Raw genomic sequence first — 26,780 nt, forward strand, 5'->3', positions numbered from 1 at the left:
CATGAGCTCAGCTTCCAGGTCGTGCAACACAGCTCTCAGTAATTGACCCAAATCAAATGCTCACCGGTAAAAAACGTGCCCCTCGCAGCCCTGGACGAGCTTTGTTCTTGACCCTAGTTTTAATACTTCCTCCAGCCCGGTGCAGCGCGCAGGATGTTGCTCCCTGGTTGGCCACAGTCAGACAGAACAGGGAGTTCATAATCTAGTCAAGCAGACACAATGGGTGATGGAAAGGTTTAGTAGTCCTGATGGAAAGATCTAATGTGTTTAATCACACACTTTTCTCTGAGGCCAACCACACACAGACGCACACACAAACTGAAACCTGTGAGTCTTATTCCCTTTGGTTGCCTGATCCTTTATTTTTCGGTTAATCAGTGATGAAAAATCTTCTCTTGCGAAATGTCTTTAATGTCAAACAGAATCTTTTCATTAATTAGCAAAGGGTCACGGCTCTGTGGCTTACAGCAGATGTTAGTTGAGAAACCCTTTGTGCTTAAAGAATGATATGGTATTATTAATTTGATTAAAACAAAATTATTTCCAAATCATGCGTCTCATCTATAAAATCAATTAAGCAAAGCTATGACCTAAGACAGCATGTTTGTCTCGCAGGAGTATTATTTTCTGCTTCACACACTGACCACGCTTAAATGGATTTCACGGTGATGCACGTACATTGCTGATGGGTGTTTCAGTGTGAGTGTGTATGTGTGTGGGACATTAACGTTTGGCTGAGGTCATATGTTTATGGTCTTGTGATGATGTAACAGGACCCAAGTGAGACGGGGACCCCCTGACTCCTCCCCTCAGCAGACTGGGACCTCCCGCACTGTGAAACGATATCCATCATCCTCTGGGCCTATAACCTCCAACGCTCTACCCAGTGGCAATGGCTACGCAAACGGACACAGCAGTGAACACAGGAACTGGCATGGATACAGGAACGGGCATGGCTATAACACCCACAGGCCTACCAGCGACAGCCAGCTGCACGGCCAGTACAACAACGCATTATTACCCCCAGGTAAGAACTAAAAACGTATCTATTACACACTGTAAAAAGAGTATCATAAAACTTGGATCTGGTCTCACTTTACATGCATACTTAACATTTCCACTCTCCTTAGCCACGTCAAAACAAACACGACCTATTATGGCTCAATTCACAGACATACATACACATGTATGGTGTCATCGTTGAATGGAACATTAGCCACAGGAAAAAAAATTGGCAGCTTCCCAGGCTTCACTTCCCTTCTTCCACTGTCCAACCACCCCACCCCCCTCTGTGGTCTGCATCACACCAGACAGACAGACGTTTGATATGAAAGCTGCATACACTATGTAAGCATGTGTGTGTGTGTGTGTGTGTGTGTGTGTGTGTGTGTGTATGTGTGTGTGTGCTCTGCTGGCCCACAATCCGCTGGAGGGGAGTGTGTGTGTATTCTTGTGTGTTGATGCTTTGATATCTTTGGGAATCTGCCCTGTCACCTCTCCGACATGACAGGCACTGAACCCTGGCGCCTCTACCCACAACAAAAAGAAATGTGATCTTGTCTTTCCTAATTTTTTATTCTCCCTTCACTACTTCATCTTCCTCTGATCCACCATCCAGCATACACAGCTGTCTGCTGTTCAGGCTTCTCTTGTTTTTTAGTCCTGTACCACAGCAACGGCTGTTGAACTGCTTCCCACCATTACACAATGTTAACTTGCACTCAGGCTCTCTTTTTTTTTTTGGTCTCCTTTGCACATACACACATCCAAAACACCTTCTCCCAAAGATAAAGGGCTTGGAGGCAAGCCTGATACCTAATAGTATTCTTTCCCCCATTTGTTGGCGTGTGGTGCATCGCTCATTCAGCTGCAGCGTGCCACTGCCCAGCCGTCAGCACACACCCTCGCACACTTATAAACCTCCCTTTGCCCAGACGGGGAGTGTGTCACAGTGAGGCTGAAGGAGGAAGGATGCAGCTCGTCTCCAGCCTGTCTCTGCTACTGCTCCCGCTCACCCAGGTGTGTGTGTGTTTTCCAGGGGCCAACCTCACCTCCAATTTGGACCGCATCAAGATCGTCTTCACGCCCATGGTGTGCCGCAGGGTGTGCAGCGACGGGCACTGCTACAACAACTGTGAGAAGGGAGACATCACAACAGTCTACAGTGAGACCTCGCAGCAGCAGCAGCACCAGCAGCAGCAGCCAAAGAACCAGGGCTTCCGTCTCTGTGAGTGTCAAGTTTTGGGCCTCCGATTATCATTAACCCTTATCTTTCTTGCCTGCTTGCCATCCTTCTTCTTCTCCTCTCCTCTCCTCTCCTTCACTGCCTCTCTTGTTTACTTCTCTGATTCTCACACACTTTCCCTGTGTCTCCATCCTACTTGCTTATTTCTTTTTTATGGGGTGAGCTTGACAAAATGGGTTCCCAGTGGCATGCTGTCTGCTCTGAATACCAGCCTCAAAGAGGAGGCAGAGTGGTGGAGATTAAAGCTGAGAGCTACGTTAAAAACTCTCACTGTCAAAGAGAAAGAGAGACAGGGAAAAGCGGGAGAGATGGGGGTAGACCAGATTAAAAGCGGGCTCTGTAATAGGGGGCTAATCTCCCCCTCGCACACACACACACACACACACACACACACGTGGAGCTGGTGGTCCCACGCTCCCAACACTTAGCCCCATCTCTTTGCGGTTTACACCTCGCGGTTGGCCCCGCCGTTAACCATTTTACGTGCTCCCTGGGAGAGCAGGAACGAATGAAAGAGGAGAGGGAGAGGCAGAAAGGGAGAAAGAGTAGCAGCATGAACAGGATTTTATAGGGATTACATTAAACCTTCCATTTATCCGGGGGGCTTTGCTCCAAATTCACACAGGAGTGTCCATGGGAAGGGAAGGGGCGGTCAATGCCAAGGATAGGGTCGTACCCCGGCATGTTTCTTAGTTTTCTCATCAGTTTTAAGGGTCCAGCTAAGGCTCAGCCTAATTACCACTTGTGGATTAGAGGGTGCACATACCACACACATACACACACAAGCCCTCTTCAGTCACATAAATACAAACTCACACATGCAACCAACCTTCACTTAAGTGCACCAGGCTCTTTGGGGAGGACCTAGCTGACTTATGAATATATAAACAGGTTGATGTTGCAGATTTATGTGCCCATTAATGGGGTTTTGGAACATGGCGTAGATACTCCAAACACTTCAGCGTCCTGGCAGAGGCCTTCCCCAAGATTACATTCCTGGCACCTCCACGCCTTCCTGAGCAGCGGGTTTGTTTTTATGCCCCGTTTTTATTCTTGAGAGATCTCCCTTCATTATACAAAAGCATGTGTTAAAGAGTGCGTTAAAAAGAGATTGCGTTGCCATTTAGGCTTGCATCCTGTTATTGCTTGGGGTGTGCGTGTTCGTCGAGGAATGTCAAGTGGACAGCAAACAGTTATCTCATGCTGTTGTTATGTTCCCTACACGGTGCAGTAAAATCTGGCTGGGTAATTATAACAGGCTCCCTTGATACGCACCCTGTGTACAGCACTTACTTTAAAGCCTGATATTAGATTGAGTAGAAGTCTGTTTATTGAGTGAGAAGTGTGTGCGTGTGTTTGGTTGTTAGAGGTTGTTAAATGGACAGACAGATAGGCAGACAGGGAGCGTGGCGCACAGTCGACAGTAGGTTGTTGTCTAAGAATAGTTCCTGCCCCATGTCGGAGTGGGACTGGCTTGAAACAGAGCAGCGCAGACCTGCATCCCACATTGAGAGGATTTAATAGCCTCCTTGAGCTGATAATTTAGCCAGCATGTCTAATCAGAGGAGGCCTTCCTGTGTGTGCGGACACCAATGCTGGACCTTTCTCTTTTTCTGCATCTTTTTTTCTCGCGCAACTTATTTTCTCATTCTCTTTCCATCAATGTCTCTTTTCTGTTTTCAATCTATTCACATTCTCCTCTCATAATCCCTTCCATTCCCTGTTACTCTTCTATTCTTATTCCATCCCTCCCTCTCTTCATCCTGCAGTCTCAATTTTATTAATGTTATGTGACAGGGAGCTCATTCCCTACATGCCATAGAAAGTCTCCAGCGTCTCTCTGGTCCCTGTTTGCACCCTGTTAGTGTGTTACTGTCTGTCTCATTGAGACAGAGAGGATGCAACTCATGGCATCCTCTCTGTCTCAATGAGACAGAGAGGATGGCATGTTTGCATCACTAGCGTTCTCTTTCATCCCATAGTATATGGGCCATCCATATCTCCAGCTGTCTTGTAAAGCAGTCCTCATATTCACGGTGCGGTGGTGCTACTGAGCCCGAGAGGTGCTTCACTTTTTCATTCTTCGTGCCCCAAAATGGTGCTTTTATTATTCGTCACGGTTGGATAGATTTTTTTCATTTCATAGTCTTTGATGTTTTGAGTTAGGGGAGGTCAGGTCAGAGCGAATCTGTAGATGGGAGCAGGCCCAGGTATGTAGGGTGCTGGGCTGGCACCCATCCCGTATGCCAAAAGATAAGGCCAGTGAAAGGGCTGTGAAAGCAGTACTGTCAGACACCATCTGGACAGTGCTGGCCTTTCCTCTCTTTCTCTCCACATGGTGAATTGCAAACTATAAATCAATGTATATGGTTCAGAGCCAGTTGCCCTACTTTGAAATTTTCTCCAAGATGTGATAGTTTGGGAAATTTGCATTGTTTTCCTGCTGCCTGCCAGGCAAGTGTTCCATACAGATGTCCGTGTACTTGTTTTAAAACAGGATGAATCACCAGTCATCACCACGCACAGGAGTATGTAATTACTCATGTGAGGCAAAACATGCGAAGTGAAAGAGATGCGGCACAGGACCCTCAGGATAAAGTTGAAACTGGTGTCTGGTTGGACCAAAGAGAACGGCATGACCATTGCTAACCGTTTGCAAACAAAGCCTGTCCACATGAAGCCTCGGTACATGCCCTTCCTATTAGGACTACCCCTTCTGTTTCTCATTAACGGATCCTTGTGCATGAGGATGCATAAATCTGCACAATTAATTGTGGCGTGTTGTGTACGCTAACTAATCTTTCACTTCTAAAACCTCTTCATATTTTTCCCTTTACCTCTGACACACCCCGCCCCTGTGTTTCTCTCTTTATCCTCTCTGCAGATTTCTGTCAGATACCCTGTCTTAATGGAGGGCGATGTATCGGCAGGGACCAGTGCTGGTGTCCATCAAACTCAACAGGGAAGTTTTGCCACCTGCCAGCCCCGACTCCTGCCAGAACCGCCCCCAACAAGGATGTCAGCTCCCAGGGATCTAAATCTCCCTCCCACTCCATGTACACTCTACCACTGTCTAATCAGCAAGGTAATCCCCCAGCATTGTGGCCAATGGCCATTCATACCAGGAAGTAGAACAGCAAAATTCACTGGAACCGCTTGTAGGGATAATTAGCGTAGCTGGCACACTAGTTATTAACGTGCTAGTGGTAGTCAGTCTCAATATCTTTTGTATTTGTACTGATCTGTTTACAGCCTTCATATTGAAGATGGAAAAAGATATTCTCCAACTGACATGCTTGATTAATGTCAACCTCAGCTCCAGCTCACTTCCCGTCTCATAATAATTTTGGCAGCTTTTTCAGATTTAGTCTTGACTTTAGATCAACATGCTCATTAGTTTTATTATTATTATCCTTTGATTTTAGTCCAGTTTCAGTCAACAAAAGTTATTATATTTTAGTCAACTTTATATGCTTAGTTAACAGTAAGACTTATCCTTCACTGTTACAGATTGCTAACTTACTGTGGCATAAATTGCAGGGCGGTGCTCTTTAAAGTGTCCCCTGAGGCTGGTTGCAATCTTCCTTCCTAATTTGTGGCCACAGGGATCTCTCTGTCTCCCATTGCCACAGGGCATTGTGTTTTCACATCTCTCAAATTTTGAATAAAGTGTGTCCAAAGATCCATTCTCTTTTTCCCAACTAAATCCTCTTTTGCATTGAAGCCATCATGTTGTTGTCATTAACTCGCTGTCGGTTTGGATCATTATCACCTGTATTGTTGGTAATTTGCACACATCCCTCAACCAATTCAAGCAGTGACATTGCTTTTATTTTGACAGACAAACTAGACGGACAATTGGAGGAAAAGTTCCAATTCCATTCCAGTTTGAATGTCCGATAGTCCACCACTAACATTTTAGTCCTATTTTGTCTCGTCAATGAACACAAAACATATATATTCTTATAGTTCTCACTATTTAAGATCTGTTTGTAGCTCGTGAACATCTTGTCTTAGTCATGGAAAAAAAAAAGGTTGTTGATGAACACTTTCCATTATAGTTTTCGTTAATGAAAGTTACACTGTTCTGTGAATCATTCCTCTTCTGTAGAGTTGTTTATACTCTAGCAGAGGAGGGTTAAATAAGGAATGGTGCATCACCGCTAGCTTGTTCCATTCTGGATTCTCTGGCTCTTCGTTCCTCCAAAAGTCAGCACTGTGAAGACGAGTTGCTATTGGTTGGTCACAAAAGATTTATTCCCCTGATTGCAGCTATTCCAGGGAAATTAATTTTACTGGGAAATTCCACTTTTTTAAAGGCTGGTGTGACGGGGTCCTTTATGCTTTGCCAGTTGCTCCACTTCTCCTTCTTATCACAGTTCATGCTTTTTAAGACTACTCCTTGATTTTCAGCACCCTGTAGTGCTCTGCCTATGCTGGCCAGCAGCGGAGGTCAGACTCTATTTTGAGCATAATAGGTAATGGATGACTCAGTGGAAGTCCTCATATTGTTCACACAATGCTGCTTTTATCAAACAGAGGTGGTTATTAGAAACAGAGCAAGGCCACATCATGAAGTTATACTGTAAGACTGAATGTAGAATATTTACTCACTTTCCATTTCTTCTGATATTCTTTTTTTTATTTCCTCCTCGCTCAGCATCTCGCTCGAACAGTAAGTAGAAGCAGAAGCTTTGTCTTAGATAATCTAAATTCCACTATTCCATCCTTCACTTTGAATTAAATTAAATAATGGTAATTAAATGACATGAGTACAATATGTGTATTGTCATGTCACACAAATAAATGATCCGTCCTGTTTGTATGGTTTATATATACACTCTGTTTCATGTCCAGAACTCTTGATAAGTTCTATTTCTTCTCCTTGGACTCTCCCTGCCGTCTGACTGCGCGACTATGATTCATGAGTGTGGGTCAGGATTCTGGGAAAAAACCCTGGCACTCCCTGAAGATAGATGCTTCCCCTCTGTCAGAGGGACAAAAGAGCTCATTCTCGGCATTGCAACATCTTCTCGGCTCTTCAACAAATCTGTTTTCGGTCTTTAAGATGATTTGATTTAAACCAGAGAATCCAAAACTCTTTGTGTTGTTGTTGTTTCGCTGTATCTTAATAGTGTCTTCATTGCCGGGAATTCCCCATGTAGATCTCATAACTCAGTGCTGAAGCAAGCAAGCAGCAAGTGTGTGTTGAACAAGTTTGTGCAGGATGTTAGCTGATAGCTCGCAAACTGCAGTATGTATATACAGGTTTTATCCCTTGGCTGACAATGCTTCCACTTACACTATCCAAAATTTGAAACTATAAACTATCCTCTATATAGACTGTGGGTCTCTCCTTTTCCAGTGTCTCTCCACCCATCCTTGGTGAACGTCCACATTCAGCACCCTCCAGATGCCGAAGTCCAGATCCACCAAGTTGCTCGGGTCCAGCCTGGGCAGAGACCGGCGACCACAGATGGGGCTCACTCTGTCCAGCAGCGCTCCCAGCCTGGAAATGGACATGAACCCACCAATGAGCAAAGCAGCAGGCAGCCACACACCAGTGGGAATGGGAATGGCCACACCAGATCACAAAACCGTCAGAACGGACACATTGGAAGATGCTTTCAGGAAACATTTGATGGACAGGTATTGTGTGAAATCATTAAGTCCGCTAGCTGACAGAGGCGTCAGTCTTAATACTTAATCAAGTTAGTCCCAGGTTACTCTGATGAGGATCAAACAAGCCATGTAGAGTCTCTGCTAAACATCGAGCGAGACAATTAAGTCATTCCTCAGGTCAAGCAAGTCACAAGTCAAGCTAATAAGTTAGCTAAGAAAACACATTCATATAGTTTCCTTGTGTTTGACATAATCCTTGAATCCAAATCTTGTTATTTTTTTCACTAGTCCCCTCCATGATAGCAGCCTCATGAGTTGGCCTCTGCTTGTCTGCTGCGTCCTAGTAGGTTGCCAGGTTTCCGCACATTCCACTAGGAATCACCCAATCAAAACAAAACGCAACTTCTCAATATCTAGAAATATCCAGTCTTCTCGAATCATTTCTAAGTCTAAGTCAAGTCTTAAGTCATCACTACAAGTCGAACCTAAGTCAAGTCTTTTATCAGTGTTAGTCAAGCAAGTCTCACGTCTTCAAATTTGCAACTCATGTGGCTCAAGTCCCCCACCTCTGCTAGCTAATGTAAGCCACCTGGTGTATCCTAGCCCATCGTAGGTGTTGACACCAGTGAGTGAAGGTGTTGTTTTACCACAGATACCATTATGTTCTCCTTCCGTCACCCTCTCTGATTGCTGCTGTCTCAAACAGGAAGTGGGCCTGTGGCTATGATTTATATGATGTCCAGGATTTATGAGCCCTGACCACACTGGTCATCTCAAGTTCCACCAGTTTCCCAACATAAGTTGTTATGTGTAAGGATACATTCAGAGCATAAAAGTTAAGCTTAGAAATCCAGCCCATGTGGTCCTGTAATGGGAAGACTTTCATGGTGTGTACAGTACCATGCATACAATATGGCATGCACTGCAGATTTACTGTCCTCTGCATGGTCGGGGTAATGTACGTATGTCACAACAGACATGCATCAAAGGGAAAAAGAAGTTAGGAAAGGGAAGTGCTTAAATGGCAGTGCGTGAGTTTGGGTAATCTGAGTCTTAATACAGCATATGTTTTCTTGGCTGTGATAAGGTGTTGTGATTGACTCTTAGCGTTTATGTTTGCAGTTGCAACAACACAAAAATCTGCAGTTGAGTTGTTTTTGCCAGCAATATTCCCTGAACAAGTTTGTTTGTGCTGATTTGCAGTTCCTATTTTCTCTACTCTGGTTTCACAGAGAGCTTGAAATTAAACCCTCTAGTCACATTGATTTTTCAGAACCCCAAAAGAACTACCCCAGAGAAGGAACGTACAAAAGCTTTTGCCGGTAGTTTTCCCTCTTCTCCTGCCAGTATGCCAGTTTGGTGTTCTCCAGATGAATGTCCTCTCTGTTGCCTCTTTAGTTTCATAATTCTCTATTGGCCAAAAATCCAATAAGTATGGCCTGATATCAATCTCTCTTCACAATTAGCCAAGTGCCTTAATAAGGCATGCCAGGAGGTTCATAGTTGTTCTTCAGACTCACTGCTTATGTCCTCCTCCTACTAACCAGTCTCAGATGTGTCTGGTTCACTCTGTCCTTGCAGATAGGTATACACGCACATTCTGACACAAACACACTTACAAATCCTGCCTTAGCCAACACACACACATATCACAAACAAGCACGCATGCACAAACATGTAATACTCCGTTCTCAGAACTTGTTTCATAGATTTGACGCAGATGTGTGTTGTTGTAGTGTGGCAAGCCCCTGCCAGGCCTAACCAAACAGGATGATTGCTGTGGAAGCGTGGGCGCCTCCTGGGGTCTCAACAAGTGCCAAAAGTGTCCGACCAAACCAGGTAAGCCCTCCTGACTCAAGCCATCAGATCTGAGCAATTTTTTGTTCCTCTCTGTTCCATTACATTCTTAAATCTAATCTATTTCTAATCTGGTCTAAATCTGTTGGTATTATTTTCTGTTGTGCCTTTGGTATGTTGAGCTCTCGCTTTTCTTGTGCTGTTATTCACATCAGTTCAAAACAACATGATGCAGCTGGGTTCTGCTGTATATTAAGGTGTTTAGTCAGTGATGCCTGTTATATTCTTAAGCAGCAGTTGTTTATGCTTGGTGGATTTTTACAGCATTTATCACAGGCCTAAACAATGCTGATGACTGATGAGGATTAGTGCACAGCAGCCTTCATTAGAATCCTCAGAGGCGGCTGTGTGACTCGGCTATGCACTCAGTTGTAAAAATGAAGCTGTTTTCGCTTGCATAAAAGTCAAAACTGGGAAGCAAGTGAAAACACATTTAGCACCAAGATGAGAGCCTGGCAGGAGTGCCACCCAGCCTGCGGGCAGATTGAGCCAACGTGGCCTTGAAAAAGTGAGGAAATGAACAGCCGCAGTTCGGCTGCTTCCCAACCAGAGCTGCGGTAGGTTTCGGGAAACAGCAGGAGGGCGGTTGCACGCCGGCAGGCAGGGTGGGTGGTGACACCCTTCACTGTAGATGGAGACTTTTACTCGGCCTGACAGCTCTGCGTGTCATTTTGAAGGGCGTGATTAGGTCCCTTTGTGCTCGTGCAGGACTCGCTATTAAGAGCCTCATGGGAAGCAGCTTTGGTGGCACATGGGGACATTTCCCGGTATTCTCACATAGAGTCATATTATGGCCATGCCCACAGATGTTAGTTGGCTGTCAAAGTCCTCATACCCTGTTTAATGTCTGACCGGACCTTAATCAGAAGCAGACATCATCCCTCACTGTCTCCATCTATCATAGATGCCGATCCATTCCTTTCTCTCCCGCTCTCTATCTCCCTCGGCATGCCAGATTCCTAAGTCCCCGGCACGATCTCTTTTGGCTCCCAGATGTTTTCCTCTGCTGTCTCCTTTGAAGTTTTGGGGAGAAACAGAATGAATACCCCATTTGCTCATTTTTGTGGTTGTTTTGGGGGGCAGCGTACTGCAAGCCAGGGGTCCCAGGTCACACGCAGACAGGGAAGACAGGATAGAGAGAATGAAACAGAGGAAAAATTAAGTCAAAATGAAGTCATGAAGTATGTCCCAGAAGTCTTGGAGGGAGCTTTAATAAGAGAAATGCTTTGAATTCCTCCAGAGTGTTATTGTTCTCAGTTTAGACACTTGGCTAGATGTTTCAGCTGCATTCCTCCCTTACTGGCCACGACGTATGCTTTCTTAGACAGGAATGATATATCACCTGGAGACAACAGCCCCTGAAAAACGATGCTGTCCTTTTTATTTCAGAGTGAATGGGTCAGTTGTCGGCTTGCAGCGTGGGGAAAAGCCATATAGTGTTATAAGAGTCTCCTGTGTCTCTTGTTGAGTATGTGGTAATGATGTCATGAAAACCCAGCTTGTATTTAGGGGTGTAATGCTACCATAGGTCAGTTTATAGCTGGTTACAGAATGCACTGTTGACTGAGAGGGAGCATTGCTACTTCATTTTCTTTATTACTTTTATAGATGATGCCAACATGACCACATTATGATGGCGACACACAGTTCTGTTTTAGTAAGCCTTGCTAGATTTACTTCAGGTATCCCTATTATCCTATTGTGGGCCCATTCTGCCCCCACATCACTGTTACCATACTTGTATCAGCCTCACTTGATGTAGTGACTGGTACAGTATCAACTGATAATCAGCACAGTGCTTTGTCAAAGAACTAGTGGTGACGAAGGCCGACTGTTGCATCGCCCCATGCCTATGTCTTGGTCAGAAAGTTGCACTTGAACACAACGCAAAGACTGCAGCCTACGGCCAACTAGCACATACGTTCTGCACCTGTGTGAGAGGAAATAACTCTCCATACCAGCACGCGGTGGTAGTTTGTATTCATCATTCAAAAAGGGAACTCGTGAGACCGACAGGACAGATTCTAGACGCTAGCTGATGTTGAAAGAACAAATTATATTTACTGTGCACAACTGAAAAATAACACAAACAATTACAAATCATTTCTGCTAAAGAGCTCAAAGGCTAACAATATAATCTCGCACCCTCTTCACTGAAGCTGTTTGCTTGCTTTGCTCACTTCTGCTTCTCCTCTTGTGCACTGAACTGCCAATTAGAGTTATGTCACTCACTCACTGATGGGCTCCGCCATCTCCAACACCGATTCAAATGCTGAATCAGTGAATAAACAGCAGACAAGGCTCGACTAGTGGCAGTGGTGCAGGATACACCGCAAAAACTAGGGCAGCAGATGCCCCTCGACGGCCGAATGTTGGCTTGGTGTGTCAGGGCACTTATTCAAATACAGACTCATGATGTGCTGTGTCTGGTTGTTTTATGTCTGTAAATGTATACACATTTCAGCACAACTGACGACATTATATAGCTGGGAATTATTTATTATTACACTCCAAGGACTTTATGTCACTGCTGTGGCAATAAGGGATGAGATTATGCCTGTGTGTGTAATGTGTGTGTCTGTTTGTATGTGATGGAGGTCTGACGTTATGTAGGGCATAAATGCCAGTGCATCCCATCTCAGTGGGAGCCGAAGCCTTCAGGAGCCAGAGTCTTTAAAAGTCACATGCTGAGGATTCCTGGGTCATAATGAGATCCAGATCAACCAGTAGAGGCTGCAGTCAGCTCCATCCCTCTGGTTCTGATGATGAGGAGGCATGAAGAAAAAACATTAAACAGTGCACTTTTGTTAGAATTTAAAACTAAGATAATCTAGGAATGTCCTTTCAGATAGAGAACCTGATGAGATCTGACAGAGGTGGTCAAAATGTAAAAGACTTGATGAGAGACAAGAAGTGACTTGTTGAGTAAAGTTAAGCTGTTTGCTCCAATCAGTTTGGTTGCACAGGTCCCATAAGAAGCTCACGGAAACTGAGGAGAAGTTTATCCTTCAGCCAGCATAGTGTGGTTTGTGCACCTCTGGCGAGGACTTACGGATAAATCTCTATCAGTAAAGCAATCTGAGGTTCAACAAGCCAACTGAAGGCCGTTTGCTGTGGCCTGAGTCTGACCCATACTGTAGTGCTGGCATGACTCTGTATAATTGTGCTGGCAACCCCTCCCTCACTGTGAATTTCACAGCTAATGGAATTCCACAAGCCGTTTGTCTCCCCATCTGTCATTGCTGGGCAGCTTCCCTCTCTGTGACTCTCCCCGTCTGCGAGGCTGGGAGGCTTCCCAAGGAGCCAGATCAGGGATCCCCAGGGCCTAAAGTAACCACCACACCCACAGGAGCCTTGGCTTCCCCTAACTCTACCTCCCTGGGTCATCAAGGTCATCATGATGTCACTGTCACGTGCTGTCTTCACCCTGCCTTCTATTCCACCTCTATCCGTGGGAGTCAACACGTCCTCATACCTAAACGAGAGAATAAGTCGTTTACCAATGACTCCCACAACAACATATATGGCTGCTGGGGAGTACCAGCAACAGGCGCTATTTATTGTTGTGAAATGGTCGCAGTTTTCAACACGTGGTTAACATTGTGACACAGTTGCGGTTTGGTTAGGTTTAGGCAACAAAGCTACTTGGTAAAGTTTAAGAAAAGATTATGGTTTGGGTTGAAATAAGTTAATTTGTTACATGACTTAAAATTCACGTGTGTAGGATTTAGTGGCATCTAGTGGTGAGGTTGCAACACTGCAACAAACAGAAACTTCTCCAGTGTGCCAAGCGTACTGGGGGACTACAGTGGCTGATATGAAAATGCAAAAAGACAAATGTCCCTGTCTAGAGCCACTGTTTGATTTGTCCGTTCTAGGCTACTCTAGACACACCATGGCAGTTCAGTGGTAGAAGGCCTGCTCTGTATGGAGATAAAAGTGGGTCATTGTTTGGTAACAAAAAACACAACAATTTTTATTTTTTGGTTAAAACAAAGTAAATATGTAACATAACGTGATACTTAACCATGTAACCATGTATGTGATTCAAAATATCTCTGCAATATCTTTTGGTTACCCAAGGGACACAAACAGCAGCTTCCTAATAAAAGTCCTGTGTTTGTTTGACCCACCAATCCTCCTCACATCCTTATGCACACTTTGTTGTTCTTTATTCTACTTCAAATGATTTCCTACATTGCACCCATTATAATTACTACAGCCAGTAGAGGTCACCGCCTAACAATAATCATAAACATGGGTCGTAAAAAGCTGTTTGCACAGACGACCTATAGGGCAGTTTTTAGGGGAGAAGGGTCTGGTGCGAGTTGTCTGTTCTTCATGAGGTTTAGATCAAAAACGTCGGATGAGGCAAAGAAGGAGGGGGCCCACAGAGCTCCACAGATCTTCCCACATGAACTCATCCCCCCCAAATTTCCCAGCTATTCCCAAGACAATATATCTGACATCCAACGAGGGGCCAAAGCCTGCACTTATTACTTTTTTATTAACGCTGATCAAACATGAATACTTGTTAATGACCAACAAAACCCAGAGATGCAATGACTTTGCCTTAGAAGTAGGCAGCGAGAGAACAGATGCATTGGAACAGCTCCACAGCAGCTCCTCATGGTGATTAGATAGAGATGTCACATATCTTTGACAGCATTTGATTCATTGATGTTGACTTGGTGTTATCCCTATACAACTAGAATGATGGAATCTATTAGCTGGGCAGCAGTGTGGCTAATCAGTGCAGAGGAGTCCTAACCACTGCGAGCAATAAATCCCAGTTGAAGGCAGATGGATATGAAGTTTGTGTTGCATTTGTTAATTGGTTACAAGCAAAGTTAAGCACATTTTTATTGGGAATGTACCGTGGCATGCCTTCTTTTGGAATTAGCCCAGGTGGTTAATATTCCACAGTGAATTGGAGATTATAGAGGAATGTGGGTCTGTTTTAAATGTGTGTTTGATGCGGCTTCCATTGCCATCAGCATCTTGGAGAAGGGCGTTAAGCAAAATTGTCGAACTACAAACACAGATGTAAAATGCATACTTTCGTGAATCGAAACAATGAAAAGTATGTTTTGAGTAAAGATTTAATGTTGCAGAAAAATGAAATAATCCCCTAATCAAAGCCTTTGTGTTGCCTCACATGTGCCATGGGATGGTAATAGCAATATGATACGGCTACATGGCTGAGATTGTTAATGATCAAGCAAATATCTCATAGTTTGGACAGTGGTTTTGTGTCTATGTCTGTATCAGCAGGAGGTTGTTGATATTACTCCCATGTGTCCTAACTGATTAGCCTTTGCCTCACAAGCAGGGACACAATATTTGCAGGGCATGTGATATGGACCGTGCCAGAATGGCAAATGTGGCGCGTGCCAAAGAGACATTCTGCTTTGAAAGCAAATGACTTCCCTTTAAGCTGTTTGCTCCAATCAAGCACTGGCTCAAAGGCCAAGAAGAGATGGCTTTGCCATCTTAGAGAATGAAAAGACCTGAAACCCACTGTGGTGATTAAAGAGCTCTGTTTGCTCCTGGTTTTCTCTCGGCGGCACCAGTTTGTCCCGTGGCGGCGTGTCAGAAAGTAAATTGCTGGAAAGGGTCCTGAGGAGGACTTGGCTTTGGTGTTCGTTTTTTTCCTATAGAGTGGCCCCCAATGGAGTGGAAAGGAAGACTGTCTCCTGTTGCGGTCCTGTGGATGGCATCAGTCCCTCCTCCATCCTCTGTCTCCCACGCGCTCTCAAGTTTTCCAGTCAGTTAGGAGGAGAAGCCCAACACTGAGGTTGCCTCCCAGGCCAGTCCCAGGGGAAGCTGGTGAAGGGCTCAGAGCCCTGTGATTGATGGACCAGACCTCTCAATCGTCTTAGAAGAACAGCCTCCGGGCAGGGTGGTCTACGGAGTGATTGTACCGAATTAGCAATTAAAGATTTCTGTACAGCTGAGGAACCCATCTGAATATAAACCCTCTCTGTTCTCAGCCTCCTGCCTCGTTCTCCTTTTACTTTCTCTCTCATTTTGCATAAGCTGTCCTTTCATTTGAATACCCTCAGCAGTGCCCTGTGAGGAGCAAATTTTACTTTCATGTTTAGAAGAGAGATTTATTCAGATTAAATTCAGGACAGCAGCGTTTATCAAGAAGCTCCAAGGAATCTAAATTACACTTTCAGGTCAGGGAATTTAAGCAAATATTATTGAACAGTTGCCAGTGGAATGCACAACACAATTGAATGGAGATGGACAATAAATTAGTGAGGGGTGACAAAGTCTTTTGTTGAACAGGGCTAAATGGATACACAACAATCAGAAGCTTCTGTTTGTACCCTCAGTGGACACAGACCAGTCTGGGTCTGCAGTCTTTGTAACCAAGGGTGACACTAATGATGCGCAGCTTGAGCTCACTCTTGCAAGCCACTGCCTGAGCAACTCCATGTTTTCTACACAAATGAGTATAGAAACAAGCATGAGAACGGACACATAATTAAATCCTCTACCGTAACTCTCAGCTTTTTGTACGTTAATGAAAATGACATGGCCAAGTTATCACTGATTTTTAGGCCTGGAGCTTATCATCTTTTCATCTGGTGAATGTTCAGAAGACATGGTTCTGATTAGAGACGTTCCAATACCGTTTTTTCCTACCAGATACCATTCCTGATACCCGAACTTGCAAATTGGCTGATACTGAGTACCAATCCGATACTACTGCATTAAAAAAAAAAGAGCTGTATATTACTGTGTGAATGTGAAATTATTGCTGTCATTGTTGTATGGCTTGGCTCAGGTCAAATCCTTTGTAAAATGTAATGTAATGTAAAACATGGACAAATACATACAGAGAATTAACGCCACTGAAATTGCCATCTTGCTGACATTTTGCTAACGGCTAATGTTACACTATTTACCTGAAATCACTTATTCTTCACGGCTCTGAAACAGTGATTGCCACAGCGTGAAAGAGGAATTGATTTCCCAGAAAAAATGCTATTTTTATCCTGCTGCGATACTAAATAGTGTATTAAATTATATGGCATCAGATCAGGGCATAGACTTGCATACTCGCTGATACCTGATCCAGCATTTTAGTCAGTATCGGAGACATTTCCAAAACTGCTATCCATATCAGAACGACTCTTGTTCTGATTTGCTGGTACAGTAGGATTCAGACACAACTCAGTTATTTTATCAAACATTGGTGCAAAAGTACAAAATTAAAGAATTAATCAGCAAAAGACAACTAGTATCTAGGATGGCTGTTGTCAACCTCTGCATGAGTTTCAACACCTGCAAACTAATCTCCCCGAGTGAACAATAAAGATGTGCTGAACTGAACTCTGATGACAAGCATGTTTAGGTCCAGGGCGCAAATGAGGAAATGTTGAATACAAGCTGCCAAGTCAGATCCTATGTGCAAATAAAGTTTTACGAACACATACTGTAAATGTGTCTGTTATATGTGGAAACATGCCAACTTTACATCACTGTTTAATGTCTGAGTGGTACTTCTTACATAAGTAGGTCTTTAAGCTGCTCAAGACTTTTACAACGTCTCAATCTTTTTTCTCAAACCATTTTAAGACAGGCAGAGTTTTCAAATGAGCTGTCTCTCAGACTCATGTTGAAGTTGTTACTGACTGCCGAGGTCCTCACCTCCCTGCTAATAAGCTTTATTGAGACACCCGGACCTCCCCCACTGGGCTTCCCTTGGCATGTGCGCCCTGCTGTCACTCAGACCAGACTTTCCCTGATCCCGTCGCTGCAGGAGGGCGTGCCCACCACCCTACCACAACAGCTCATTACTCAGAAACTTTGAAAGGGGGATTAGGAGGGTGCGGAGGAAGATGAGGAGGTGGGCAGACGGGAACAGGGGCGTCGCTTTGACACAGTTCCCCTATTTTCCCCCGTTGCCCCCTTCATGCTGATGACCCACTTCTGCTTTGTCAACCCTCAGGTACATTGACCCTGCCTGGTCCACTCGATCACAGCAGGACCAAAACATAACTCAGCTTCCAGGACCGTGTTCCCAAAGCCTCCATGTGGCACACATTCCAGTCACTCCTGGGAAAATGACACAAACCCATAACTGATTGCTGGGTTGTGTATTGGTTGTGTATTGGTGTACGAATTGAAAGATTTTTTTTCTGGCCAATGGGTTTGGACCTCAACCCATACGTTACCTAATTCCTTCCAGTTACTGACTTCAAAAATTAATGACTGAATTTCTGAAAGAAGTCATAACAATGGAGATTCATTGTGTTTTTGCTATTGCTTCTAATGTCTGGTGGCGTAGGTGCCTGATGTGATCTTTTCTGGTCCTGCCTCCCCCACAGTCAGGCGTCCAGATAGCTTTTCTACATCAGACTGGAGCTCCTTTTCAGTCACACATATCAACACTCTAGTTTTCTGGAGTTGTGGTCACAAACTCAGAGCAACTTTTCTCTCTTTCCCAGCGCACTTTGCCAGGGGAAGAGATGTGTTTTCTTTGCTGGCAAGGCTGTGACCGTAGTTTCTTGCATGCGTCACCTCTGTTCTCAACCCTTCGTCGCTGTGGCAGCAAGTTCAAAGCGGCGCTGTACTTTGGTAAAATCGTATTTTTTCTGGCCATGGTGTAAACCCAAAGATTGTCATCACTGTCATTTGTTCCTGTTTTCGGTGAGTGGGAAATGTTGGATACTATAATTTCTCTCTGCGTTTACTCTCATTTTATGATGGTGCAAGTTGAAATGAATGTGAAGTTGTAACCCATCTTAATATATATATATTTCACAGTGGTGTGTAGGATTTAGTGGTATCTAGCGGTGAGGTTGCAGATTGAAACCAACAGAAAACCCCTCCATTTCCAAGTGTGTTGGAGAACTTATTGTGGCCTTTAGCTAATGTAAAACCATGAAAGGCCCTCTCTAAAGCCAGTGTTTGGTTTATCCATTCTGGGCTACTGTAGAAACATGGAGGACTCTGTGGAACAGCACCCTCTCCGTATATAGACATGAAGGGCTCATTTTAAGCAAAGAAAACACAATTCTTACTTGGGTGTGGTCCTAGCAAGAGGGCTGGGAGTAGGGGCATAGGAATTAGGGAAAGGGCAATTGCCCCTCCACTTCATGCCTCTGTCCCACATTTGTTTCAAGTCACGTCATCTCTGCTGGAGTGATCCCATCACAGGATGATCTCTAGTTTTTGCTTATAGACTCCTTTAAATACACACTGGTCCGTGAAAACATCAAGCCCTGTTGCATATTTTGGGAAAGTAAAATGCCTATACATGTTCATGAATTTGAAAACCCTGCTTTAGCTGAGACATAACAAACTTGGTTGTATATATGCCACTAAATATTTTTGGGAAATGTTGGCAGAAACAGCATTTTTCCGATGTGTTTATGTGCTAGAAGTGCAGAACAGAATCATGGCTGTCATGATTAGGAAGCAATATAAAGTTATACCATTATTGCTGTAAGATGTCTGATTTGTGACCGTAATCTGAAGAGACTGTAACAGTGAGAAACAGTTCCGTCATGTTAATAAGCACGTCGTTATTCTTAGAGCTTCCCTCACCCAAACACACATTTTTCCCTCCAGAATCAGAGGTTGGATCATCTCCTTTCAGCATGATGTGAAGAAAAATTCCTCATCTCAGTTTATGTCATGGAAAGATCTGCTACCAATAATCCCCCTGTCTCTGTTTAGAAACTTATAGAACCACATAAACACCAGCTCTTTCCCTCTGTCAAACACACAGACGCACACACTCAAACACAAACAGAGCCATGTGATAGTCACATTGACCTCGCTGTACATTTAATGGAGCATGCTGGGGCTTGACTGCGTGCCGAATGAGTAATGACATAATGTCACTATAGCCACAGTGGGTTATTTACTGCAGCACTCCTGTGAACCTCTAATGTACACACCTGAAGCACACACACACACCATGTGATTTTTATTGCTTTGGCAAAACAAGCAAAAAGAAGTTTTGAGCCAATAACTGTCCTGTGAGCCATACATTCATCGTCATTCCTAGCGTGCACAGCTGAAGTATTAGTCTCTTGTTTAAGTAGATTCGCACTGTGGTTGATGATAAAGGTCAGGGCTGTCATGTAGGCTTCCTCAACATATTTATGATGTAAGCACTTCCTTCATCTGTCCCTAGGGGTTGAGGAGAGTTATAGGTAATATGATTACAAATGACGTCGAGTGTTATCCTTACATTCTGCTGGATGGCAGTGCTGTCTTAAAAATGCGGTTGATGGGGATCCATTTCCATACACTCACTTTGGAGTCCCACGAGGCCCAGCTGTGGGTCCCCTCATTTTTCCTCTCGCCAAGACGCTCTCACATCTGTAAGTTATATGGCCCCCTCCTTAGGCCCAGCTCCTCTTCTCCCTCTGTGATGAATGCAATGCTTTGTGACAGAGAGGCTAGGCAGTGTAAGATCATTTCTGCTCTTCTAAAGCTGTGCTTTCTCTTTCTGTTTTTCAGCATATGCAGTGATTGCAAATGGACAGGTGGAATGTCCCAAAGGTTTTAAGAGGATGAATCTCACACACTGTCAAGGTAAGATATAAAATATGTTGAAGAATATTAATATCGTTTTCTGAATGTAAAACAGAAACATAGCTTATATTAAATATAATGACATAGATGTGATAAAAAAAAATTACTGCCCATATGTTTCCATGCTTACATGGACCCCTGAGGACTTCTAAGCAAGTATTCCTTGCTGTACGTCTGGCCCTTATGGGAACCAGGTCAAAACTACAATTAGCCTTGCTCCAGGGTCAGAGTTCAGCAGCCAATAAGCACCTGGGGCTGCTGTTTTAATTGGCCTTTGGGGTTCTGAGTGGAGAGTGGTACGGCAGGCTGCGATTATGGTAAATGTGGCTCTCTGAGTATTTGGAAGGGAGCTTTAGTTGCAGATCTGTTTGTCGCTCAGCTACCCTATTTATGCCAGCTGAGGAAAACCTGTAAACCTGCCAGCTCAACCAGCCATCTGTATGTAAAAACAAACTCTTCTGAGCATACACTGGGTTTTCCTCTATTGCAGCCTCCCAGAGGTGTCCAGTTGTCAGCTGGCTGGTAGTTCATGAAGTCGAAGCCACCCACGGTGTCAACTCTGTAGACAATCTTCCACTGGAGAAATCAGACTATTTATATTTGTTGCTGGTGTTAGTATACATCACTGGCGTTAGTCGGCATGAACAAATAAACCACAGCTGAAAAACACAGGAAAAATGCACTGTTTAATCTGTGAACAATGCAGCTGACGAGCACGCCTTCAATAACAAAATGCTGCTTAGCTGACAGTCTGCTTAAGCTGTGTCAATGACTTGATTAATGGTGTCATAATCCAAAGGGCAATGCTTACTGAAGCCTATGGAGTGCAACAACATAACGGTCCAATGAACAGCTTTGACCACATCTATGTAAGGCCTCATCCACTGGTTCAGCAGGTTCAACATGTTTTCTGATCCGCACAGCACTGTGCTATTGGCCCATTGATGTTTTCAGGTAATGATTGAGCTGGGAAACATATTTTAATAAAAACAAAGACCTGTGGACAAGGACACACTTATTTTCCAATAGTGTGTCAACTAGCCAACACATGTGGAAATTTATCTTTCTATTATTCATGCTTTTCTTTTGTGATTGTTTCAAGATGTTCCTCTCTTTCAGTTGCTCATTTCTTGAGTTCCAAAAAAGCAAAGCTGACAGTTACCCACAATATTTACTGGAGCGCTTTATAGTCTCTGTCCTGTTCAGCTGCCGCTCCATTCCCAAAAATTATTTCTAATTTCAGGTCTCGCAGTCACTGCCAAGGAGGCAAAAACCTGCTTTTTCTGGGATTTTGTCATTATTATCAGGATGGTGTCCAGCTTGCCAAACTGGGGCTCCTAGTCTGAGCTGTTTGCAGCGTATTTTATTGGAACAGAGCAGAGCTTGTCTCATATTCGGTAATAGGCCTGATTTACTGCTTGCAGTTCCCTGACCCTTCAGTGACGTCTACGATGTGATAAGGTGCCCCATCAGAGCCACACGCAGCTCTCTGACTTCAGTGAAGATCCCTTATCTACAGAAGCTGTTTTTCAGAATCTAGGTCAGCTGAATTGGCCGTTTGTAACTGTGCTTGTTAGATGAAAGGCGCACATAGATGCGTGTGCAGTGAGTCTGTTGTGGGTGGTAAACCAGTGCTGGGAGCAGGTCATATTACTCATACACCACTTCAAAGAAAAGATGATGGAAGTCTTACATAACTCTTTTGACATTTTGGATCAACTTAATAAAAAAACTACTAACAATCTTTAAACACTGACATTTGACATTCATCATATTGAATGCACCTGGGTCAACGGGCCGAGACCTCGAAATATTAGGTTATGTAGCAGGAATTTGCCTGTGAAAACTTACTTTTTTCCACTAATGGCTGCTTTGGCTGCATTTTGAGAATGTGCATCCCCTCTTTTCATAGTTTCTTAATGGATGTATTTCTGGCCCCATAACTTATGTCTGGTTTGAGACTTCCAAAGCAGTCATAAGGTACTCCCTGTATCCATAACAGCCAATACATATTGAGAGAGTAAAGCTGCCAGTTTCCCTTACGGTACCCATAAATAAGTCTGCTGGTGTTTATGTGAGTATTGATTTTTTCCAGAAGTTGAGAGTGGCCAAGGTCAAGTAAGGTCACAGCAGACTGGCTGACAGTAACCTTTACTATCAAAAGAGCCATTTTTGGCCAAGAAAAACTGTCTGGAGCTGCAAAAGTTATTTTAGCGTTATAATGAAGGTAACACAGAGTATGAAGAATAGAATATTGCTGCGGAAACACTGTGCCCACCCTCCAATCTCCCCCGAAGTTGCCCTGGTGAATAGGCGCCTTCATTTTGAACTGCGAAACCCTTTTAGCATTATCTACAGTGTTAGCACCTCTAGCCATGCTGACGCTGCTAACAATGGTAACAGAGCTAACAATGGTAACATAGTCAACAATAATAAAGGGGTTTTATGGCTCAGTATTGAGCCACTTACTCACTGAAGGACAAGCTGGGGAGAAACTGGTAGGTGGGCGCAATGTTTCCACAGCAGCGCTGTTGGGTCAGGATGGTGTTAGTAGTGGTAATGCCCAGATGAGCTGCACTGCTAATGCAACTATCTCACACCAGACCCAAGTGGTGCACAGTGCAGTAAACTATAGAGTAGCAAAATTAACCTCTAGACCAACATGTGTAACTGGTCAGAGATATTCTTCGGGGTTGATTGATAATCGGTTAACCATTGACATCCCTAGTCAGCACACTTATATTGTCCATTTTTCTCCAAGATGTTTCCTTTTCTAATTTTTAAATCCATAGCTAGCATAGCTAGATCAAATCACAACTAGACACTGCTATTGAGGTTCGACAAAAGGAAGAGGCGCACATTTTAGTTGACCAAATATTGGAGGAAAAAAAAGTCTCTGGTTTATAGGCTACACATTTTTACAACTGGATAATGTAAGAATCACTTTAGGTCTGCAACAATGATAGATTAAAATTAAAATGCTAAAAAATAACTGTCATTCATTTTCATATATTTTTTTTGTCAAAGCCACAGGGAGCCACTGGAGAGGGGCTGAAGAGCAGCATGTGGCTCCAGAGCCGCAGGTTGCCTACCCCTGCATTAGACAATAAAAACAACCACGATAAAAGCTGTCAATGGACACACACAAGGACTATTTGTTAGATTCAAAATAGATTAGTGCTGTTCATGACAGGTTGTCACGGAAGTCAGTTTCAATCCCAATCAACCCACCAGCAGACTGTAACAATAGCACTAATCTGGGACTCAACCGAACCATGGATTAAAGACCCCATGTGATGAAGGCTGAGCCCAACACTGACCTGAACTCTGACCAGATAGCATGCTGCTTAAACTAAACCTGAGCCCTCACAGTACCTGCATACAGCATATTGTTGTTCCTAGCTCTGCATATCAGCACAAGACATCTGTGGTCTGCTTCATTGTCTTCACAGTATGTGCCTCATTCTTGCTCATCCAAACAGGTCGCTTCTGCTAACAGGCTTGTTTACATTGTCCAAACAGAGATGCTGGAGGCTTCGGCATTATAAGGCCAGCTTTAGCTTCTAAAAGAGATAGAAAAGTTTAAAGAGAGAGAGGGAGCACAAAGGGCAACAGAGATAGAAAAGAAGAGAACATTGAGGCATTTGTTGGATTTGCTTCAGTCCGCAGAATCTATCAGCCTCAATCCCTTATAAACTCACTTTTTCCAGCAGGAAGCAAAACAACAAAACAAGAGCAGATTAATTAGAATTGGGAAAATCTGTGGTGGCAGGCTGTCGGGTTGCAGTCGTCAAAGCAATGGGAAAAGACCTAATGATGTACTCTTTGTTTAACACGGTAGAACAACAAACTTCGCCTGGTCCCAGTGTGATCGCATGACTAAGCGCCTGAAATATGTCCCCCTATGCTCCTGGCTGGCACACTAACTGGCTTGCTTGCCTCCATTTGGCTTAGTGACTCAGGAGCTGTTGGAGCAATAAGAAAACTCCACTGGCCACTGTATCACTCCAGCACATGGTTCAGGCCAGACGGAGGGAAAAACCTCTTTAACTTTCACTCATTGACGTAAGTGAAGGACGCCGTGACCTTATTGGACACTGTAAAGGAAAGATGCTAAGGAAGATTATACTGTACAACATTCCTCTGTTTCCTCTGTGCTACTGTCTGGATTTCAAAGGAAAAGTCACCACAGCCCAGAGAGTTTATTACATGGAAATAGAATTAAAAGAAAGGACATTGAATTGTTTGCCATGGTCATTGGACTAGTACAAAAGAAAACGATTGTTGTTAGTTGTTAGTTGGACAACACACAGTGGGGCCCTAATGTGTGTCACACCCACGAGTTTGAGAACTGCCCTATTCTTACACCTATTTTCTTTTCTTTAACAGAAAAATACAACCATACACTAATCCAAGAGTCTCTCTTTCACCTGCCTGATCTTAACTTTATTTCCTTGTTAGTTCATCATAAAACATACTTTATTCAACTCGACAGAAACACAATAAAACTCACCAAATCATCTTACCTGGACCTCCCTGGTTGAGTATAACCTTTCCTGGCTGGGGAGGTTGTGTGTGGTTGACTCACCGCCAGGCCACTGCTGTTGCGTTGCACAACCAGCTCGCTCGGACTGGGTTCCCATCGGCCAGCTCGGTTTTTGAAGTGGTTGTTTAAAGGTAAAGGTGTACATACATCGACAGTAAGTAGTGGTGTGTGACGAACGCTTTCTCGGTCTCTTTTGTCTGTAAAGTGTCTTGCCTCTGGCATCTTCCTCATGACATCCCCGTGCCAACCTGGTTGGTGCCACTTATGGCAGCTAATGAGTCAATGCCACCAATCCCCAACTGACTCTGCCTCCTACCACCTGCCCAAACCACACCCACATCTACAGGACACTGACTAAAATACCAATGAGGCTTTCATAAAAGTCATCTAGTTAGTCAGTCCACTATTCAAACAATTACCAATTCTGGTTTTGGTTGAAATAAACCCTTAATTCACCGAGTAAGATGTGAAAATTTGCTTATCTGAACGCTGTTTATCCCTGTGAGCCAATGAGCAGCTGCTCTCACTCGTTCTCCAGAGGCAGCTCCAGTACATCGTGTTTCGACGAACATGCAATTAATGGCAACAAAAGAAACAGGGAGATAATGGATACGGCAATTTAAAAAAGAAAATGGATTGCTTAGACCTCGCTTCAGTGAATTCAACACTTCAACATGAAGGTTTTCATGGAAGTTAGCCAGCTACAACGGTTGCAGTAGCCACGGTACACATAAAAATGGCCGCCACTCTGATTATCCCGCTACCTTGATTTGAATAAGAATGTGTGTCTGCTTTGCAGTGGTCAAATTTATTATATACTGTATGTTTCCCTCATGTCATCACCCCTCCTTGCTTTCACACAATTGTGAAACCCGAAAGTTTCCCCATTTCATCACCTTCCAGCAGCTGGTGGTTTTGACAGCATGATCTATTGAAATATTTTGTCACCCTTCGAGGTATAAATGATTTCTAAAGCCTTACATCATCTCTGCTGGTCTGCAAGCCTGAAGCATACTCCATGTGAAATGCAGTACACCCAAGCTGATATTTGCACCAAGTTTGGTTGAGGGGTTCATTCTGAGTTCAAAATTGTCACAGGAACAACATGACTTCATGATATTTCCATAATGAAAATGTACTAGATACTCCATGACTGACGTACTGCATATTTCACAGACATCAATGAGTGCCTGTTGCCCGGACTCTGTAAGAACGCTGAATGCCTCAACACCAGAGGAAGCTACAGGTGCACGTGTAAACCAGGCTTTATGTTAGACGCTGACAGGAGCCACTGTGTCTGTAAGTAACACCCCTTTTTTCTTTCAATCATAACACATGATTTTTGGCTGTGGCCGCTCTCTCATTTGTATTTGTATTGTATTCAAATAAAATGGATGTATTAATTTCTCTCCCCAGCGGACAAGGCTGTGTCTGACCAGAGGGCGTTCTGCTATCGATCAGTGTCAGCAGGCACATGCTTCCTGCCGCTTGCTCAACACATCACCAAGCAGATCTGCTGCTGCAGCCGAGTGGGCAAGGCCTGGGGCCCTGAGTGTGATCGCTGTCCTTTGCCGGGATCAGGTACAGGCACCAAAAGTTACCGTGCTGTCCCATATGTCCCAGAATTCTTCTCTACACTGATTAAATCCAAGACATATCTCCTGGTCCATCTGCTCGCTCAACCTTCCATTCCCGTTTTTACTGTACTTGCTGGAAACCTATTTGCTGGGTTAATCGCTTTTGCAGATATGAAATGTCACATGTAATCTTATGTAAGCGCTAGCAATGGTAGTGGAAGCACATGCAAAGGATATTTACCACTCAGTCACCATTCTACTCTTTGCCAGGCTTGTAAAGCACTTCAAAATAACCAAATGTGTTTGGAGTGGAAAAGGACCAAAAACAAAACAGTTTTCATATTTTGGAGGCTGCATAATAGTGGGAGTT

At 43.9% G+C, this 26,780-nt stretch overlaps 1 protein-coding gene across 1 annotated transcript in view; it reads left to right on the forward strand.

The window, feature by feature from the left end:
• LOC125900578 (latent-transforming growth factor beta-binding protein 2-like) overlaps positions 1 to 26,780 on the forward strand; it is a 103,194-nt gene that overhangs the window by 37,333 nt on the left and 39,081 nt on the right. The window contains exons 4-11 of the mRNA XM_049595666.1: positions 774 to 1,027; positions 2,039 to 2,227; positions 5,130 to 5,330; positions 7,611 to 7,894; positions 9,604 to 9,706; positions 20,213 to 20,287; positions 26,010 to 26,132; positions 26,250 to 26,414. Coding sequence (XP_049451623.1) covers positions 774 to 1,027; positions 2,039 to 2,227; positions 5,130 to 5,330; positions 7,611 to 7,894; positions 9,604 to 9,706; positions 20,213 to 20,287; positions 26,010 to 26,132; positions 26,250 to 26,414 — 1,394 coding nt within the window. The remainder of the gene's footprint in view (positions 1 to 773; positions 1,028 to 2,038; positions 2,228 to 5,129; positions 5,331 to 7,610; positions 7,895 to 9,603; positions 9,707 to 20,212; positions 20,288 to 26,009; positions 26,133 to 26,249; positions 26,415 to 26,780) is intronic.

Source organism: Epinephelus fuscoguttatus, linkage group LG14 (genome assembly GCF_011397635.1).
Source record: "Epinephelus fuscoguttatus linkage group LG14, E.fuscoguttatus.final_Chr_v1".
Taxonomy (NCBI): domain Eukaryota; kingdom Metazoa; phylum Chordata; class Actinopteri; order Perciformes; family Serranidae; genus Epinephelus; species Epinephelus fuscoguttatus.